This window comes from Clupea harengus, chromosome 11, assembly GCF_900700415.2.
Source record: "Clupea harengus chromosome 11, Ch_v2.0.2, whole genome shotgun sequence".
Taxonomy (NCBI): Eukaryota; Metazoa; Chordata; class Actinopteri; order Clupeiformes; family Clupeidae; genus Clupea; species Clupea harengus.
Genome location: NC_045162.1, coordinates 5,445,262 through 5,463,989, shown reverse-complemented (window position 1 = coordinate 5,463,989; position 18,728 = coordinate 5,445,262). Strand labels below are relative to the sequence as shown.

At 44.1% G+C, this 18,728-nt stretch overlaps 2 protein-coding genes across 2 annotated transcripts in view; both read left to right on the top strand.

Moving 5' to 3' along the window:
- The first annotated feature begins 3,040 nt into the window (after positions 1–3,040).
- Positions 3,041–10,119, top strand: LOC105891922 (double-strand-break repair protein rad21 homolog A-like). The gene is made up of 14 exons (XM_012818129.3): positions 3,041–3,150; positions 4,345–4,536; positions 4,807–4,936; positions 5,138–5,237; positions 5,524–5,630; positions 5,718–5,906; positions 6,333–6,455; positions 6,798–6,929; positions 7,188–7,411; positions 7,652–7,808; positions 8,015–8,160; positions 8,363–8,533; positions 8,653–8,736; positions 9,457–10,119. Exons 2-14 carry the CDS (start codon positions 4,393–4,395, stop codon positions 9,646–9,648), a joined length of 1,899 nt encoding a protein of 632 aa, XP_012673583.1. The 5' UTR covers positions 3,041–3,150; positions 4,345–4,392; the 3' UTR covers positions 9,649–10,119.
- A 549-nt stretch (positions 10,120–10,668) lies between these two features.
- Positions 10,669–18,728, top strand: part of LOC105891936 (eukaryotic translation initiation factor 3 subunit H) — a 33,318-nt gene continuing 25,258 nt past the window's right edge. Inside the window, exons 1-2 of the mRNA XM_031577106.2 lie at positions 10,669–10,818; positions 15,445–15,601. Of these exons, the coding sequence (XP_031432966.1) occupies positions 10,723–10,818; positions 15,445–15,601 (253 nt within the window). The 5' untranslated portion in view covers positions 10,669–10,722. The remainder of the gene's footprint in view (positions 10,819–15,444; positions 15,602–18,728) is intronic.

Sequence of the window (18,728 nt, the reverse complement as noted above, 5' to 3'; positions counted from 1 at the left end):
ATATGGAACGCTTCATGAATTTGTGAGGTAATTGAGAATTACCCCAAATAAATTTGGAAGTAATAATAACTTCTGTAATATAAAGTGAAGGCATTTATGGAATACATAGACAGGTATCAAGCACAAGAAAGAAATGGGCCATCTTGATACATAAAATTATAAAATCTCTAAATCTCAAACCATCTCTGCCTTAATTACGTATGTGAATTGAGGAGGGGGCATCTTTTATACCAGATGTGCTTCTCCTTGAGCATACCATGCATGTCTGCCCTGGATAGTCTGTCCTACTTTACATGTTTCTTCCCAAAACAACATGCTGAAACGTACATGAAGAGTCAGTACTCACTCGGCTGAGCCAAATGAAATAATGCCTCTGCCTGTCAGTGGCCACCAAAATCCCATGTAAATCAGCTGCTGCGTGGACAAATCTCAGTTTAGACACGCATAAATAACAGCATGGGAGTTGATCCCCCCCAAAGGCACTGTTGCCAGCAGCCATGTCTGTGCTGGGTTCACAGACTATGGCAAAGCTATGGATAGGATGGAAAGGGTATCAGGAGATGGGCTACTCTCTGCTGAAGGAGTGTTGTTCTGTTGAGGAGTGGCAGCTCTTTCACTGAGATAACACCGCAGGCGCAGTAATTAAAGAGCTTCAGATTAGGGACATTAACATATCATTAGTAATTTGTGTGTGCGACTTTGCTTTGTTGAATTTTGGAGGAAAAGTGGATTTATTTCCGAACTTCAGAACTGAGATAAACTGTGGATACATGTCAGCCAGGATTCCCTCGCTAAACGTGCCTGTTGGGACTGTGGGATACTGGCACAGGGCGCTAGTTAAACTAGTTCTGAGTCTCTCCTCTAGTTCCCCAACGCAGACGTTTGCTGTGGCATAAGCCATGGCACTTGACCAGAGAATGTATTGATTCATATGTTCTGCTTTGAACGTCAAGGCACACAAAAACAATGCTGCTTGTGATTTATGTGACAGGAGATATATAACGTACAGTGTGGTGATCCTGTGAAAAGACTTCTGAAATAACTTTGTATTATTTATCTTTTAGACCATTCCTCTGAATCCGATACATTTAGTATACTAGTGTCAAATACCAGCAGGTACTGACACCATGTACTGACACATTTTGTCATGTAATAAGGCTTGAATTCGGTCTCAAAATTAAAGGATTTCCTTGAATGTGACCCACATGTAAAGCAAATTCTCCCTGAACTAAATTACAAATGTACTGCTTGTACAAATATATTTATGTTTCTCTTTGATTTTGTGGTGGCTACATTCCCCATTCAGGGAGAAAGCCAAAAAAGAGAGCAAATAATGGTGCATTAGCTCAATGTCCTCTCAACCCCCAGAACATTTGAGGCCGTCGCTAATCACAGTCAGATCTGGCAGTGCCACATGTGAAATCTGTCTGAAAATCTGCTCTCTGTGACGTGTGCAGCAGCCTCTGTGGTATTTTATGCCCCTCAGATGGTTCCATCTTTCTCTGACATGTTTTTAATTTACGGCTGTGTGAATGGGCATGAAAGGTTGGGTGATGGCCCCCGTCTCGCAAAGCTGTCTCATAACTTTGATAATTATTTCCCCCATCTCCTGGGATCCCCTCTGAAGCTTGTAGTTGGGTGGCTGTGGAAGAAACCGCAAGGTCAAACAGGGCCATGGACTGCGGGGATGCCATTTCCATTTGTGTGAAAAGAGAGTGCTGCTCTTTAATCTGATTGCCGTCCAACAAGAGGCAGACAATCTGGGATGTGTAACTGGGCTTTTGGCTTCTGCTGCTGATCCTGACTCTGGGGCAGAAGAGGTTTTGACCGCCATCTTTCTGTTACACTCTCACTGTCTTCTTCTTTAACATGAAAATTATAAAGCAGTTACAATGGGCTTCTAAAACTACTCCTGAGTAGAACTGAGAATGCAACATTTTATAATAATAATAATAATAATAATAATACATCACATTTATATAGCCATTTTCAAAGTTCTTAAAGACGCTTTACATATGGGATAAAATAAAAAAAATAAAGGTAAAAAAAGAGGACCTTTTGAAATGATGAGAGTGTGGGGGCTTTTTTATAAGCATATAGAGATAAAGGCCTATAAGGAGTCGAACACACACACACACACTCACACACAGATCCACTCAAACAGACTGAGTGGTTGACTACATTTTCCAGTCCAGGGCTAGGGCGTTTTGTATATACGTGCTGAGTAAAAGGTGAGCAGTTTGAGAAGATGTTTGATGACCAGTGGGTAATTTCTTCCATCAGACCTACACCATGTTCCTCTCGTTTATACATGACAGAGAATGCTCTGACTGACATGCATGTGCCCGCTTCACACCTGAGGTGACTTTGATTGCTTCTTGACAGATGTTAAGAAATCGGTCCAACTTCACACAGATTGTGCAACACAGATGCCTGTTGACAGTGCCAGGATATGTCGGGGGGGATTTCCATTTCAGTGTGCTGTGAAATGTAATCTGCTAAAATAAACATAACTTGTTTTAGAAACACTGCATGAGTTGCAAGGCTTAGATTTTAACACAATAGTGGGATAAGGGCTATAGGTTCAAGGCTCTTACAGACTAGGCGGAAAGAAAAAAAGCGGCTCGGCAACTGTTTTATAAAGCAAATGAAACCATGAAAATAAGGCTGTCACGTACAGTCCAATTCAGTATCAAACATTTGTTAACGAAGGGACAGTTTTAGGTGGCTATAGCCTAATTGCCTCTGTTCAGAATAAAAAGCAGGTTTGCACATTTTACAATTATCTTAGTATGAAATAATTCAAAAACGTAAAAGAAAAGACCTGGGCCTACTAGTTATTGAAAACAAATACAGGCCCTTCTCGTAGCAAAGGGTAAAAGACGGAATGCATTTCAAATTTTACCTTTGCTGTTGAATGACCCGTTATTAAAACAATATCGCCCTCTGTCATCAATCAATACCAAGCACACTCCTGTTTCTTTGTGTCAGTCAGCTGAAACAAGCTCCTCCCACTCTCTCAAATTTTGACTGTAAACATCCAGCCGATTTTAAAGGACGAAAGCTGGCGCCATCTTGCTTGTTGTAATGAATAAGCCAGTGGAGGGAAAATACAAGTGACTTCAGTTTCCGAGAAAAAGGGTGAAATTGGTAAGTGTTTCCTACTCAAAATCACAGCAAAATACTATTAAAATTAAGAATTGGTGTTGCTTAGGGCATTTTCAGGCGATATGCCCTGAATTCTGTTTTCGATAGCCATGCAACATGGTTTGCAAACCGGATAAATGTGAAAACAGCTAGCTATGCTTGTAAGCATCGATAGCGCGTCATGTGGCTAACTGTTACTAGCTAGGTTAAGAATCGGCTTCCGTAGTCACGAGTTTGCTGTGCAAATTCACGGAGTGGATTTACTTACTATTTAGTCCAGCTGTTAAAACATATACAACTATAATCTAGGAATAACTCAAACTTAATATTATTTCTTAAATGCGATCCTGTTTTGAGTTAGCCTGCTAGTGTGCTGCGAAGCTCTAGAGACATACCCATCGGCTAAGTAGCTTGCTAAGCTACAGGCCAACAGACCTGTTGCGCGCTTTTTTTGCATAATGCGTGCCCGCATTTTTTGTGTCATGTAGTGTTTACAACGATTAAATTGCAGATATTATGTTTGAATGTAGTCACCACCTGGACTCTAGTGCATGTATTAAGTTCCCTGTTTAGCTAAAGTTAGCCTTGTACAGCTAGTTGGCGAACCCGTAGCTAACCAGTCAGCTAATAATTAAACGTTAGCCTTCAACTTCGCAGTGGATGTAGCAAGCGTTAGCTAACTATCAACCCAATTTAATGCATTGTGATTTAAGGAGGTGGTGGTGGCCTGGAATGAATGCATTAAGATGATAAATTGATTTGCCAGTAAAGGACGTTTTAAGATGTACGACCAAGTCTGTAAAACATGTTCAAATAAGCGAGATAGCCACGGAGGTTGCTAGCCAGAAAGCTACGGTCAGGTACCGACAATTCGGTGTCAGGGACGTCATCAGGTGATGGATTTGCCTTATGTCTGATCATATGCATGGTACACATGATGTTTTATTATTTTATTTTGGCTTTATGTCTGTCATTAGGTTGTGTGCTTTATTACGCGTTCTAATACCATGATGCCAGTTTTGTCAAGCTCGAGTGACTACAGTACCATGCATGATTTGTCATGGCCCCCATATTTCTGTCCAGTAGTGCTAGGGTTGGATCGTTAACTGTGTTCTTGCCCACAGCCCTACTAGTACTAGAAAAAAATGCAAATATTTTGTTATTATGGAATTAAAATAAGATTGACATTCATTCCAGCCCCCGTAGGCGAAGTCGACCCTGCCGCAGTGAAACCCACCGGGGGCAATGTTTTACGCCCACTTCGTCCTCAGTAAACGTGGGCCGCTAGCCAAAATATGGCTGGCGGCTCACTGGGACAAGAAGCTGACCAAAGCCCACGTCTTCGAGTGCAACCTGGAGAGCAGCGTGGAGAGCATCATCTGTCCCAAGGTAAACAACTTTTTGGGTTCTTCACATATTATGGTTGTTCTGTTTTCCTGTATTTGGACAGTGATGTCCTTACAGCATGCATTGACTTTAGCAAGAATTAATAAGCAATACAATTACCCAGAGTGAGAAGTTGTGTGAGAAGTGTCTTAAGATTTATTGACAATATTAAAAAAAATTTTTTTTTTTTTTTTTCCTGTCTCGCTAATCTGATCACCTTCTCAGCCATTACTTATATCTCACAACATTTCTGATTTGTGTTGATGTGTTCAGGTGAAAATGGCTCTGCGTACCTCTGGTCACTTGCTGCTGGGGGTGGTCAGGATCTACCACAGGAAAGCCAAATATCTCCTGGCCGATTGTAATGAAGCTTTCATCAAGATCAAGATGGCTTTTCGTCCAGGTACTGTAACAGCTGATGCAAGTAGCAGAGCCACTCAGAAGTGGGTATTTGTCAATTGAAGAGACGCTAAAACAACAGCGGAACCTCCATAAACAGAAAAACTACTTGTTAACTAGTTGTCTTATGTGCCCTGTGTTTTCTCGGTGTCTCTTCCATTTAACTTTATGCATACCCTAAAGATTTCATTGTTTTGTCACCTAGGTGTGGTGGACCTTCCGGAAGACAACAGGGAGGCTGCTTACAATGCCATCACCCTACCTGAGGAGTTCCATGATTTTGATCAGCCACTACCTGATCTTGAGTGAGTATTTTTGTCTTCGGGAGAGGGCATTTTCTCGGTCAGTTCTTCATTCACTGACATTTTTGGACTGTGCAGGCAATATAGCTATATTTGGGTTTATCTATTCAGGTGGGTTTCAACACCAGGCCTGGAGTGTGTGGTCTTTAATCAAATATGTCTGGAGTGTGTTTTCAGAGTGTGTCCACAACAAAATAAAATGTTTATTTTAGATTTGTGGGGTGTGTTTGTCCGTGTGTGTTCCTGCAGTTACTAATGATTTTTCTGCTGCTTTGAATCGTATCCACAGTGACATCGATGTAGCTCAGCAATTTACCCTCAACCAGAGTCGCGTAGAGGAGATCACCATGCGGGAGGAAGTGGGGAACATCACTCTGCTGCAGGAGAATGACTTTGGTAAAGTAGTGCTCATTATTGCGCTCTCATGGCTGTCCACCAAGATCACTGAATATCTGACTAATGTTTGACTCCATTGGACATCAGGTGACTTTGGAATGGACGACCGTGAGATGATGCGCGAGGAGAGTGCCTTTGAAGTGGACATCACGGCAGCCAACTCAAACCTGCTCCTAGAGTCGGAGCCTGGCACGACCAACCTGCCCGATAAGTCCCAGTTGGACTATGACGACTTTGGTGACAATAACCTAGGCAACAGCGATGGGGGAATTTTAAGTAAGTGATTTTTTTTCTTCTTTTTTTTTTTTTTTTTCTTAACAGTGATGTTTGATGATCGTGGTGGTTATGGGAATGTAGTCATTCGATGTATTGCTTTCATAAACCAGTGTGATGTGAATTGGGAAGTTGACAACAGCACATTCTCGACTACAATCGGTGTCAAAACGTTTCTTCTCTATGGTTGCTGAGGTTTGGTCACAAATGGGCAGGGAGATTTCAACAGTGAGTTTGAAACATCTGAATAAATGTATTCATACCAGCACAAAAAAAATGCACGTCGGGTCACGGTGGTGTATATTAATGAGAAAATCGTTCTGAAAAAACAGCACAGCTGTAAGCCATGCTTCTGTATTGGGGCACATTTTAGTATCCCATTTCAGAGGTTATACTTACTAATCACGATGTTATTACTTTCCTCCCCAGTGGATAAGCTTCTCAGTAATGAGGACGGTGGGGGTATTTTTGATGAGCCAGCCACTGCCCCAGAGCCCGTTCCTTTGCCCACGGGTCCTGCAGATGATGAAGATGACTTTGATAATTTCTCCCGTAAGTTTCCTCAGTTTATTTAATGCTCGTTTCACGGTTCATCCTCTCATTAATTCCAGCAGTTAATGATCCACCACCAATTTGTGCCAGATTTTACTTTACGTTACTGTTATTCATATTTTCTATACTGATACACGCTGCTGTGTGCTATGACGAGTCTCATTGGCATTGTCAGTATGTGATGGGTTTTCTTGAACATTTGCTCGGCCAGTTGTTTGATGTTGACTTTTGTGGGGTAGTCTCTCTCTGTCCTTCTTACATAGATGGAAACATAAAGACAAGTAGAATATGGTTTTGTCTTGCTGTTTGTCTCTAATATTTCTTCTGGATGTTTCTGTGTAGCCGCTGGTGGTCCGGACAGCCCGGACTCTGGACCTGCGGAGCCCCTGCCCACCATGGCAGACCACACAGAGCAGACCACTCTGGTTCACAACGAGGAGGAGGCATTCGCTCTGGAGCCAATCGACATCACGGGTGAGAGATTGCAGTGTTTGGTTCGATTACATTGAAGGCACTAGAAGTCTGTTGGATATGTAGAGCCCAACAAACTTGACCGCATACAGATATCCCATCACCATAAACAGGCTTCTTGATGTCTTGGTGTTGTCCTTGCTTTGCTTTAATGGTTGATGCTGAACTACTCCTATGTGTGAAGCTTTAAACAACACTTGTACTCTGACTCAGTAATCCCTGCATACTAAGATATTTATTTATTTATTATTATTACTATAGTCAAGGAGACAAAGGCCAAGAGGAAGAGGAAGCTGATTGTGGACAGCCTGAAGGAGCTGGACAGCAAGACCATCCGTGCTCAGCTCAGTGACTACTCAGACATCGTCACCACACTGGACCTGGCGCCCCCAACCAAAAAGCTGATGATGTGGAAGGAGACCGGCGGAGTGGAGAAGCTCTTCTCTCTCCCCGCCCAGCCCCTCTGGAACGGCAAGCTGCTCAAGGTGAGGATGGAGACCTGGAGCCGTATTGAATGCGTGGCATTTATACGATTTCTAATCGATGCAACTAGGCTTGTTGCTGAACATATTGCATTTTTACAAAGTGTTTTTTTTTAATTTATTTTTTTTATGGAAATGAGATTGACCTAATGCATTATCTGTGATAAGCTAACAACTTTGAGGGCACAAGCATCAAAGTGTTTTAGTGAAAGATCTGGCTGCTGACACTGTCGACTTTGGCAGATGTTCACGCGCTGCCTGACCCCGCTGGTGCCGGATGAGCTGAGGAAGAGGAGGAAGGGCGGTGAGGCTGACAATCTGGACGAGTTCCTCAAAGAGCTGGAGAACCCCGAGGTTCCCCGTGTGGATGACCTCATGTCCCACACTGGCACAGTGATTGGTGAGCTCCGTTCTATACAATTCACATCCACAATGAGGGAAACCTATCGGCCCCCATACTCACTGAAGTGGTGTTTATGATGAGGCTACTCTCAACCTTGCCATTGTTAAAAATTACGACCTCAGTCCTCCTGGCAAGACGGAACTTGATTTTTAAATGAACTGACACCGAATGTCTTATAATTTTCTCCATTTCCCCCCCTCCAGACCAGACCATCATGGAGGAGCCCAGTGTTCTGCAGCCCTCTTCCATCGAGGGTAGCAGGACCACCCTGGACGAGACCCTGATGCCCCCGCCCTCCAGGCAGCGCGGCCTCAAGCGCAAGTCTAACGACCTGGAGACGACCCTCCCTGTGAGTCTGCACGCCCGTTTTGTTTTATTTATTTATTTATTTATTTATTTATTTTAGTCATTCTATTTCCATTTGGGCCAATGATTTGGCCTGCGTACATCGCACACGATCAGTCTTTTGAAATGTTATGCGCTGGTGCCTTTGTGTGAACCAGCATCCTCATGTGTCGCCCTCCTTGTGGCTGTTTTCCCTCTCCTTGCAGATCGTGCCTGTGGACCTGCCCCTAGACCAGTCCGTGCTGTCGGTGACTCAAGCCGACCTGCCCGAGGTGTCCCTGCCTCTGGATCAGAGTGCCGAGAGCCTCCTGGTGCGCGAGCTCAACATGGAGGAGGAGAAGACCAAGGAGAAGAAGGACGACAGCGAAGAAGAGGAGGTGAGGCACCACTCTGCGCCCCGCCTCAGATGCTTTTCATGTGTTTATGACGGACCACCATATATGTGCCTGTGTGTACCTGTGTGCGGATTTTTAAAGTGTCCCTTTGTCTGTAACAGGAGGAAGAAGGTCAGGGGACAGACCAGGATCAGGAGGAGAGGCGCTGGAACAAGAGGACCCAGCAGATGTTGCATGGCCTGCAGGTAAGAGACACATGCTAGCTTGGGCTCCACTCACATCTGTGGTAAGGGTGGGAGTCACGGGTTTACTCGCGATCTGATTTTATATATTGAATGGGGCGACGCCTGACTACCCCCATTCAAAGGGAATGAGAAGCGTTGCCGAACAGAATTGTGGTTCCGTTGCTTCTCTATGCTTGCAGTATAGAGTTGAGAAAGCTGGCGCTGGTGCTAGCCAATCAAATTGCGTTAATGCAAATATCCAAAGAGTGCTCTCAACTGGTAGGAAAATGGCGGACCAACCTCCTTAGATGGTTTTGTTTGTACATACATTTGTAGGTTTTTTTCTTTCTTTTGGGATACACACTGTAAAATCTAAAAAAAACACATTATTGTGACCAAAAAATAAGTCTGACGTGATTTGCGAGGCGTCTGTCCACCAACTATCAAACTTTAGCACATTAGCAAGTCTTAGAATTGGTGTACATCACATGGCCTCAATTAACCTTCCTGATAGACTTAAAGATGGCAATCTTGGATTTTGTGATGAAACATTTAGTTATTATTATTAATAAACATTTATTTACTAAATATATGTAATAACTAAATGTTCCTTGCACAAATGTGTACTGATATTGAGTCCTTTTTGACAGCCATGGAAACATTCATCTGAGCATAATAAACTGTTTGCTACCCACCCCCTATCAAGAACATATGTTCAAATCTTGTTTTTTCTTTCTTCAGAGGGCGATGGCCAAGACCGGACAGACCACCATCAGTCTGCTGGAGATGTGCAAGAACAACAACAAGAAGCAGGCGGCTGCAAAGTTCTACAGCTTCCTGGTGCTGAAGAAGCAGCAGGCTGTGGATTTGAACCAGGCCGAACCATTCAGCGACATCATTGCCACGCCTGGAGCAAGATTTCATATTGTATAGACAGATTCTTCTTCCTTTTTTTTTTTTTTAAACTCTTCTTTGTAGTTGGAATTTTATACGTATAATATTGTTATTATGATATTGTGTGGATGGGGGCGGGGGGTTTTGGGGATGTTTTTACCGTCGAAAGATCATGCCGTTGTTTTTATTGTAAAGTCAGGAGCGCGGGTGTGACGGCAACAATGCATGTTTGATATCCAGCTACTGTGGTCCAAACCTGTCTGCCACTGGGACTAGACGATAGTGTTTTGTAATTCATTTGCTAACCAGATAAAGTTGGTGCAGTTACTTACTATAGTCAACCATGTTAAAGTTTTTTTTTTATCTTTGTTGGGGGGTGGGGTTGGATGGGTTGGGGGTGTTCTGTTGTTCTGCCTCTGAAATCTCAAAGCACTAGGACCATTTCCTGTTTTATCATTAAATGTACAGCAAAAAAATGTCTTATGGAGTCGAATAAAATAGTTTTAATAATTTGTTCCCAAGACAAAATCATTTTTTGACTACTGTGCAGATGGTTAGATGTAGACTTTTGTCTCGCTACATTGGAAGAACACGTTACTGGATTCAAATAGGCAAGAAACATTTGTCTGGATGCATCATGGTAACATCAGATTAAAAGTTGGTTTGTGGATTGCCAGATCTGACATGTTTGTCCCTTTTTTTTTTTTTTTTTACTGTCTGCTTATTTAGTTAAGTTTTGTTGAATGCTGTTTGGAAACCTACTGTTTAGAGCATAGGGCTTTATTATTTTTGAAGTCTTCTTTCATGAATGCTAAAATTATTTTATGAGAGAAGTTTATTTTCCTGAGGAATATTTGTAAAAAAAATGGCTGAACTTGTTGTTTTTTGTCTTTCACAATAAAACTTAGATTAAATGTAACACTTTTGCCCTTTTTGAGCGTTAAGTAAGCTGTTCAAACATTCTACCGCAGTTTTCTTCTGACTCTTGGTAGTCTCTGAACCATGGGATAGGAACGACCGCTGTACATTGTATTTTCTGTACCCGGGACCGATAGGCCGACGCACTTAAATACAGGAAGTACTTCAGCCTTCGTTCTCTCCTCTCGTGTAAGAATGGCTGCCCGCAAAGAATCGACGGCTGCTGCGGTGGCTGCTTCACCCTCCAGTACTTTGGACTCGATGGTAAAGTTAATCCAAATTGAGGGACTGGTAAGTAAGCTTATATATCATACTGTGTGTGCCTCCTGTGAACCAAATTACCCTTGACTTCTGTGTTTAGAAGCACCTGGTGGCTTTTAGCTTGCTAGCAACTCATGCTAGGAGGAGTGCGTGAGCATAATGGGCATCGTTGAAACATGCCACCAGGGACTTGGGAGACTGACCTAACTGGGCGAGCCAGCTAACTGTTCTATTGTCTATTATTAGGTAACGTCAACATTATTGGCTGTTTGCAGATGGCCGATGGATATGCATCGCCAATGCTATGTAATGTCTCTGGCTAACGTTACAAGCAGATTGATGGCTAGCATTGTTGAGCTGTGTAGCGTCGCCGCAGATGTGAACCGGTAAAAATGTGTATACATTCTTGTAAGTCCCTTTGGATAAAAGCGTCTGCTAAATAACTAAATGTAAAGTAATGCTCTCATCACTTTCAGTAGGATGTGAGGTTGACTATTATAGTGTTTTAGAGGCGATGTTGTATATTTAGTTTGCCTCGCAAATAGAAAACTACATGGTTTCATTCCCATTAGATGCCTATTGAAGATTAGAGCGGGGGCAAATAATCGACGATAATCGAACATGATCGTCAATTTAGATGAGTTGGTTAGACTTCAGAAACAGAATATCTTACTAAATGCTAGAAGTGTTGCAGTTGCTGCCTGTTATTGTAGACAGCAGTTGGACTAATGATCTTTAAAATATGATGGACATAATATCTTCGGGTTTTAAATGGCCAAAACACGATGCCCTTTTTTCATTAAAACATAAATAATACACTATAATAGTTGTCCATGTATTTCTCTTAGTACTTTTTCTTTTAGCCCTGCTTTGAGTGTTTAAAAAAAACAACTTTGCCTTCGCTTACTTTATTTTGTGATGCATCATGCAAATCCTCCTGTTGCCAGAAGAGGGCAGTGTTGTTCCAGGCAGGACCCCTCCAACACATCCATAACCATTACAGTCGATTTAACCAATTAAATGCGTGTTTGACCGTCCACGTTAGAACACTAGGCATAACAAGTCAACTCCCTTTTGCCGTTCAAAGTGTATATAACAACAAACCGAAATTAATGCATTTGCTTATTATCTTTCATGTAGTGAATTTCTTTCACTGGAGAGATCACTTAGGGGAAGGGTTTATGGTAGGCAGCTAGAATTAGTATATTGCTGTTTTTCAAAAATGACCACCTCTCTGAGTTATTTCTTCAAAATAAATAGGAATAGCTTAGCAATTTATATATTTTTATGAGGATGTCTTTATTCATTTTGAGCTGTCACCGTTTGGAGGCAGGAGCCCTCTGAGGAATCCTGATGGTAAATAATTCACCTGGCTTTATTGAAAGATGTTGCTTGAGCATTGCATCAGTCAGCTGTTGAGAGGCGCTTTAAAGATGCCCTACAAACATAGTTCACACGCATTGTAAAACGCATTGCCAGTTTGCAAAATGAAAGAGTTAGGAAAATCCTTTGAAGCCATAATGACGTCTGATTGAATGCTCAGCATATAGAACCCTGCACTTCTGGGCGCTTGGTTGTGGGAGGCTACGGAGAGAAGCCTGTTGAAGGGAGAGGTTTCGACCGCATTGGAAGAGGTGAGTGAGAAAGGAGAGGGCAGACGCTCTGCATGTAAAGCATTCAAATCTGCCCCTTAATGGACAGATGGAGAATAGAGAGTAGCATTGAGTGCTGAAAGGTTGTAGAGGGCCAGCCTGTCTGACCGATTCACACAGTTCTGTGTCTCCTCTACATAGCTGCCAGATCTAGAGGAGAGTGTAGCTCATATTTGTGTTGGTATTGCAGGTACGCCTGCACTTGGGTTTGGAGACAGCTCTGTCTGTCTCATGGTTGGAATGAGTTAGTTTATACTCTGGTTAGCCTTCGTGGTTTGTATGATCAAAGGTGAATGGAGTTCGGGCTCTTGTGTCAGGGTGTGTCCAGATCTGATGATGATCAGGTGTTCACTTTTCACCATGGTCTTCACCTCTGGCTTCTGTCAAGGTGCGAAGAGGATGCTGGATATCACCGAGTGAGTGACGGTGAACGTGTTTCTCTGTTTTGAAGAAAGAGTAGTACAACTACGAGTAGTGCGATTGCAGGTGCGACGTGTGGTAGGCTACTCCAAGCACATAAGTGGAAAACTGAAATCAAGTCAAGGAAATGGACTGTGACTCATTCATTCATCCTCCTTTCTACTTGTAAGAATGAAACAGGGGCAGATCAAGCCAGTGTGTCGCATCTTTGTGTGAGGTGTGGACTCACAGGAGGGTGAAATTGGACTGGCTGTGTGTCTTTACAGGACAAAGCCAGGACAGGTGTTGGACAGGGCTAGGTAGTCTGGTCTGCAAATAGCTTGTTTGGCACCATGTTTTCATTACAGCCCAAGCAGACCCCCCCCCCCCCCCATGCAACAAATCACTTGTTGTAAATGAGGGCATTCAGACACAGACACTGCGCATGGTTGGAAATCAGAGATGAAGAGGCCTGATCTCCACCAATCATTCACCTGAATCAGCTGATGGATCACAGGGGTCGTCTGATTCAGCTGATGGATCAAATGAAAACTTAGATCTCGAGCTCTCGGAAGAGCGAAGGCGTGTCGCACTGGATGTGCGCAAACCCTTTTATTATAGCCACTGGATCAGTCAAAAAAAATTAATGGATTTGTGCTCAAACATTCCTCCCATCTGGGTTAATATTGTATTAACACTCATCCCTTTTTCACGGACACCATAGCAGTGGTGTGATCAGTACGATGGCTCTCTTAGAGGAAGCGTTAGCATTAGCTTTACCTTGTATTGAGTTGTGCCCAGCCAGCCAGATTTGACAGGAGGGAGATATGCCCTTGCTTTGGCCAGGCCGCACCAGCTCCTTCCTCCTTTGATCTTATATAGGGCAGGAAGCAGGTGCAGAGCCAGCATTGTGAATGATTGAAGATGCTTCCTGCAGAGCAGAACCTTACCCAAAGATGAAAGATTGGCAGAGGAACTTTGTGTTGACAGAAGTAGGGTCTCTTCTGTTATCGTGAAACTTCTTCCTCAACCCTTCACCCCCCCCTTACCCTAACCCTGAGATGCTCACACGTACGGAGAGAGGGAGACAACCTTAAAGGAAAAAGAGTAGCCTTTGAAGAGCACCTTTCATCCAGCGGCTGTTGTGCTCAGTATTCCTGACCTGGCCTTGGTAGAGTGAACTGTGAAGGCGGAGCAAGCAAGGCCTTCTGTCAGCTCTGATTTGCTCGTTCTATCCCGTACTTCTCACTCAGAAGTCTCCGCCTTCTATGGATGAACAAATGGCTCCGCTTAGGCGACCTTGACCCTTACGGTGACTTTTGCCATACCTCTGTGGTTATCAGCGGCGGAATGTGCGGCCGCTTCGGCTATCTCTTTGTGCCGCACGGGCCAGTCTCGTTCGAGGTCGGTGTTTTTCTGAAGAAAAACTACACACGACATCCATAATACATTAGTTCTAACACAGCCACCCCGAGTAATCACAGCAATGCTCCGTACTTATTACGCTGCCTGACACCCTAAGGCAGGGCTTACAAGTGGCCCCCTGTCAGAACCCGCCTCTGCGTGGAAGGCACTCGTTTTCGCATGCGGCATTGCGTTGCTCTTATCGCCGTGATATATTCTCCCTGCCTTATTGCTTTTGTGTCGTGCCTTTTAAGCGTTGTCTACTTGGCACCCCTTTTCTTTATCTCGTTCACTCCTACATCTTCATTTCTTATGGGCTTGGGACATCTGTGATGTGCCTTATGAATAAGCCCAGCTTCTCCGTGTGTGTGTGTGTGCGTGTGCGCACATCTAGCTGAGGTGTGTAGTGACTTTGAAACACATCGGCGCCAGATTGCACGTCTCAGAATGTATAATAGTGTAGGAAAGTGGTTGTGGGAGTTGACTGAGCCGCTGGCATATTCGTGTGAGGAGCAGGGTATCGTAGGGGTAGGAGGCTGGATGTTTTAAAAGCAGCATCCGAATCCTTTTTTCCCGAAGCCTCTCCTGTTGTCAGGAAGCATAATGAGGCACTTAAGGATCATTTTGCCTCCATTAACCCCAGGGCGTAGCGTCCACCGACCTAGCCTCGACTTAATCGCTACAGAACTTCACGAGTGTGAGAGGGTTGCCATGGCACTCGGGCCATTTTAGTCTCGGGTGTCATTTTGAAGGATAGAAGTGACCCTCCTCCTCTCCTATCCCTATCCCTTGCAAAGTTGTAATACGATTGGTGCTTATCTGTCCTCTCTTTCTCATTTTCACACTCTCTGTCTGTCACTACTTTGCCGCTTCTTCTTCTTTTCGTTTCACTGAAGCGTGATGGTTATATGGCAGTTTCCCATTTCTTTACACAGTCCTTTGCGTTTTTGTTGAATACTGCAAGGTCTTTTAGGCTGCAAGGGTTAGGTAGTAGAGAGCAGACAAGGCAGTGCTCCATTGTATGGTCTGCTTGTCCACATTCACAGGTGGTTGGGCCAGTCTTGTAGCCCCATCTGACCAGAGCATCTTTGTTGACTTTGTCGCTGTCTATCTGCTACCCACCCACCCCCTTCCCCCCCATTATACACAATACTGACCTTTTCCAATTCTTTGTTCCCTTGTGCGTGCCTCTTCTTCACAGGTGGTACTGAAGATCATTAAGCACTACCAGGAGGAGGGCCAGGGGAGTGAGGTGGTGCAGGGGGTGCTCCTGGGCCTGGTGGTGGAGGACCGGCTGGAGATCACCAACTGCTTCCCTTTCCCCCAGCACACCGAGGACGATGCCGACTTTGACGAAGGTACAAGCCACACCACAGCCCGCGTACATTCACAAAAAAAAAAAAAACGTCTATGCAGACGTATAGATAGGGTCTCATGCAGACACACGCCAACTCTGCGGAATGGCAAAAAAAAAAAATGCTGGCAGTGGTATGGTGTTGCTTGACTGCCTTAAGAGCGAAAATGCATAATGCAAAATGAATAGTTCGACTGAGAAAGTTCCACTCGGCTTTTATATTCAGGCAGTTGGTTTCTCTAAGCCACTTCATTCAGGCAGTAGTTTTCTTTTTTTTTTTTAAGTATTCTTAATATATACATCACCAGCTTTGCAGCACTGAAGCATGATCTGTACCCAGCTTCAGTCAGCAAATGTTCTCTAATACCTTGACTCGTAGTGTCTGTTCTATGAACACATAGATTACTCCAAAATGTCCTGGAACCGAGAAGACCGTCTGTTCTGGAGTGGGTTCTTAAAGGTTCCTTGAAACACCTTTTTGAAAATAAATGTTCCATTGTTGTCTTTTGGGGACCGGTTTTTCTTTCTTCTTAAATCAAGACGTTTTTTATTACGTTTCATGCGTTTCATCAGTATTACCGCATCTTCAAAGCCCACAGAACACTTGTACTATAGACCTGTTTACCTTAATGAACACAAGCCCTGTAATGGGACCACAGAAATCAATCTATCCAAACTACACTTTTCCTTTGAATTTCAGTTACTTTCAAGATTTTCTTTCTGTGTGATCATTCTGAGATGCCCAAACTAGTGTCTCTAGCCTTCCATGTCTTGGGTAGATTGGTTTGTTATGATTTTGAAATCCCATTTCAGGGTCATGGGATTTATGAAGGTGAGGAGCCTTATTTGAAGGAACACCTCTACTCCAGTCTTAAAAATGTGTAGTTGCAACAGTCTTGCCCAACAGTCAAGGCTAACTTGATAAATATGCATTTCCAGAAATGTAAATCAGATTATGGTTACATTTGAATTCTAATGTTGAAAATCTGTCAGGATTTGAACAAGCGCAAACGTATTTATGTTCCTTTTCAATATTGTTGGGTCTCATTTGGGTGCCCAATCAGGGAAGTTGTGTGATTGTGTGATTTTTCTTCTGCCTTTTTTGTTCCTCCCATCCAGAAATTAATGACGGATGAGACGGCAGCTTTGTTGCACTCTCATTACATTCAGCAAAACCAAGCAATCATGTGCTCTGTCATCCCACGCTCCCCTCAAAATGATCAGGACTTCCCGTTTTCACATTCAAAGCAAACATCAGAAAAAAAGGATTAGGCTATGAAATAATCAGACATACACACAGACACACGCACAGAGACACACACATACTCACACCGTGCACAAAAGAAAATGAAAATGGAGCAATTTTGTCGGATGCGTCAGCCATCGCTTAATAGGTAGAGGCGCAAATATAGGAATAAATATGGACTTATTAGGGGTTTTTTTCAATGATGATTTCCAGGCGCCCATCTCCTCGGGCACCCGAGGCAATGCAAGGCAGCATACTTCCCAAAAAAGCCCTGAGGGACCGCACCAAAGAGCCATGGTCTGTTTTGTAATGGAATGCCCCGCAGGAACTTATCAGATAGGGTGTGGGCGGGATGGCGTGGTGGTGGCGGGCGGGGGCGGACGGTCTTCTGAGACTCTCCTTTGAAATGGCAGCGCTGATTTGCTGGTGGTCTGCTGTCAGCCTGGTGTCAGGGGTCAGTCCCCAGCCCCCTGGTTCCCCTCCAGCGGGGGCTGAGCCTGTTGTTAGAGGCTGCTTGTTAGTGCTCAGCTGATCGACAGTCCAGCGTCGGGCGAGACTCCAGCTTCGCTAATGAGCATCAACCCTTAAAGAAATGGAAACGAAAAGGAAAGGACTCTAAGGGGCAAGTTGATGACATGCTTGAAAGGATGCTGGCATGTTCTGTCTCCTTGTGGCCTTCTGTGTATGATCGCGACTGCCTTGCCTTAAGCGCTCTGATTGCACAGAAAGAGGACACAGCCTGACACTTGGCCTTCAGCAGAGAATGTAAAGGCTATATTTGACCAGGCAAAAAGACGTCAAGCGTTCCAGCAGCTGTTTGACCCGTGGCCCTGCAGGGCCTGTGCATTTGTTAATGCCTACCGCTGTTGAGCCAAGGCTTGGTCGATGTGCCCCTCGCTTTTCTACTTTGTCTGGCTCGTTTTTTCTTTTTTCTATTTTGCTCTCTTCTGCTCGCCTTTTCTATCCCTCCCCTTCATTTTCAAGTGGTCTAGCAGCAGCCTCCTTTCAATTCGCACTTTCCTGCCTGGTTAGAGATGGGGAGAGAAATTAGTTCAGCCGAAGCAGACATGGTACATCCATCCTGCGTTTATGATGAGCTTCCTGTTTTGATGGGACGAGGCAGCTTGTGCTCCTCCTCTCATCGACAGGTGATTGTGCTCTGCCTCTCGTCGACAGGTGATGGTTTGATCTAGTTGTAGCCTCAAAATGGAGTGAAAGAGAAAACCAATATGAAGAAGAGGGGAGATAATTGCTTGGTAGATTAACGGCAAGCATGCAAAACCTTTAAATTGTTAGCCAGCCAAGGGAATTTGGTCACTAAGGTGGAGGTCTGGTCAGAAGAAGATATGGGGGAGACTCGCGCCAAGAATTGTTGAGGTGAGTGACGTTTAGGATCAAATTATTTGCTGTGCAAGAGCGTGCACACAACTACGGCGAGGCTGTGACCTGTTGAGAAGGCGTACAGGCCTGGAGCCTACCGCAAGTTAGATTGGCTCCTAAATGGACTGGACATGGTTAAGAAAAGCTCGTCCAGGCCCTTTCGTCCTGTCACAGGTGTGGGGAATTTTTTTTCAACCCTCAGGTGAGTTCCCCGTCATCGATTCAGCAGGCCCCTGCTGCCACGGTGGCTGCCAACCCGAGTGCAGCGCTTAAAGATTAGGCCACAATGTGGTTCCCCGATAAGCTTATCTGCACCGCAGCCTACTTCGCCAGGAATCGGGCATATGCTTGCGATTTCTAACACCTCTTTATGGGGGTTATTAAAATGCACGGCTGGCAAGAACCAGCCTCCTCCATCTCGTTGACTTGGAAGAATCAAGGCTTGAGCAGCGGATTTATGGCCTTTTTTTCATTTTCTTTTTTTTAAATAGAATGTTTAGGAAAG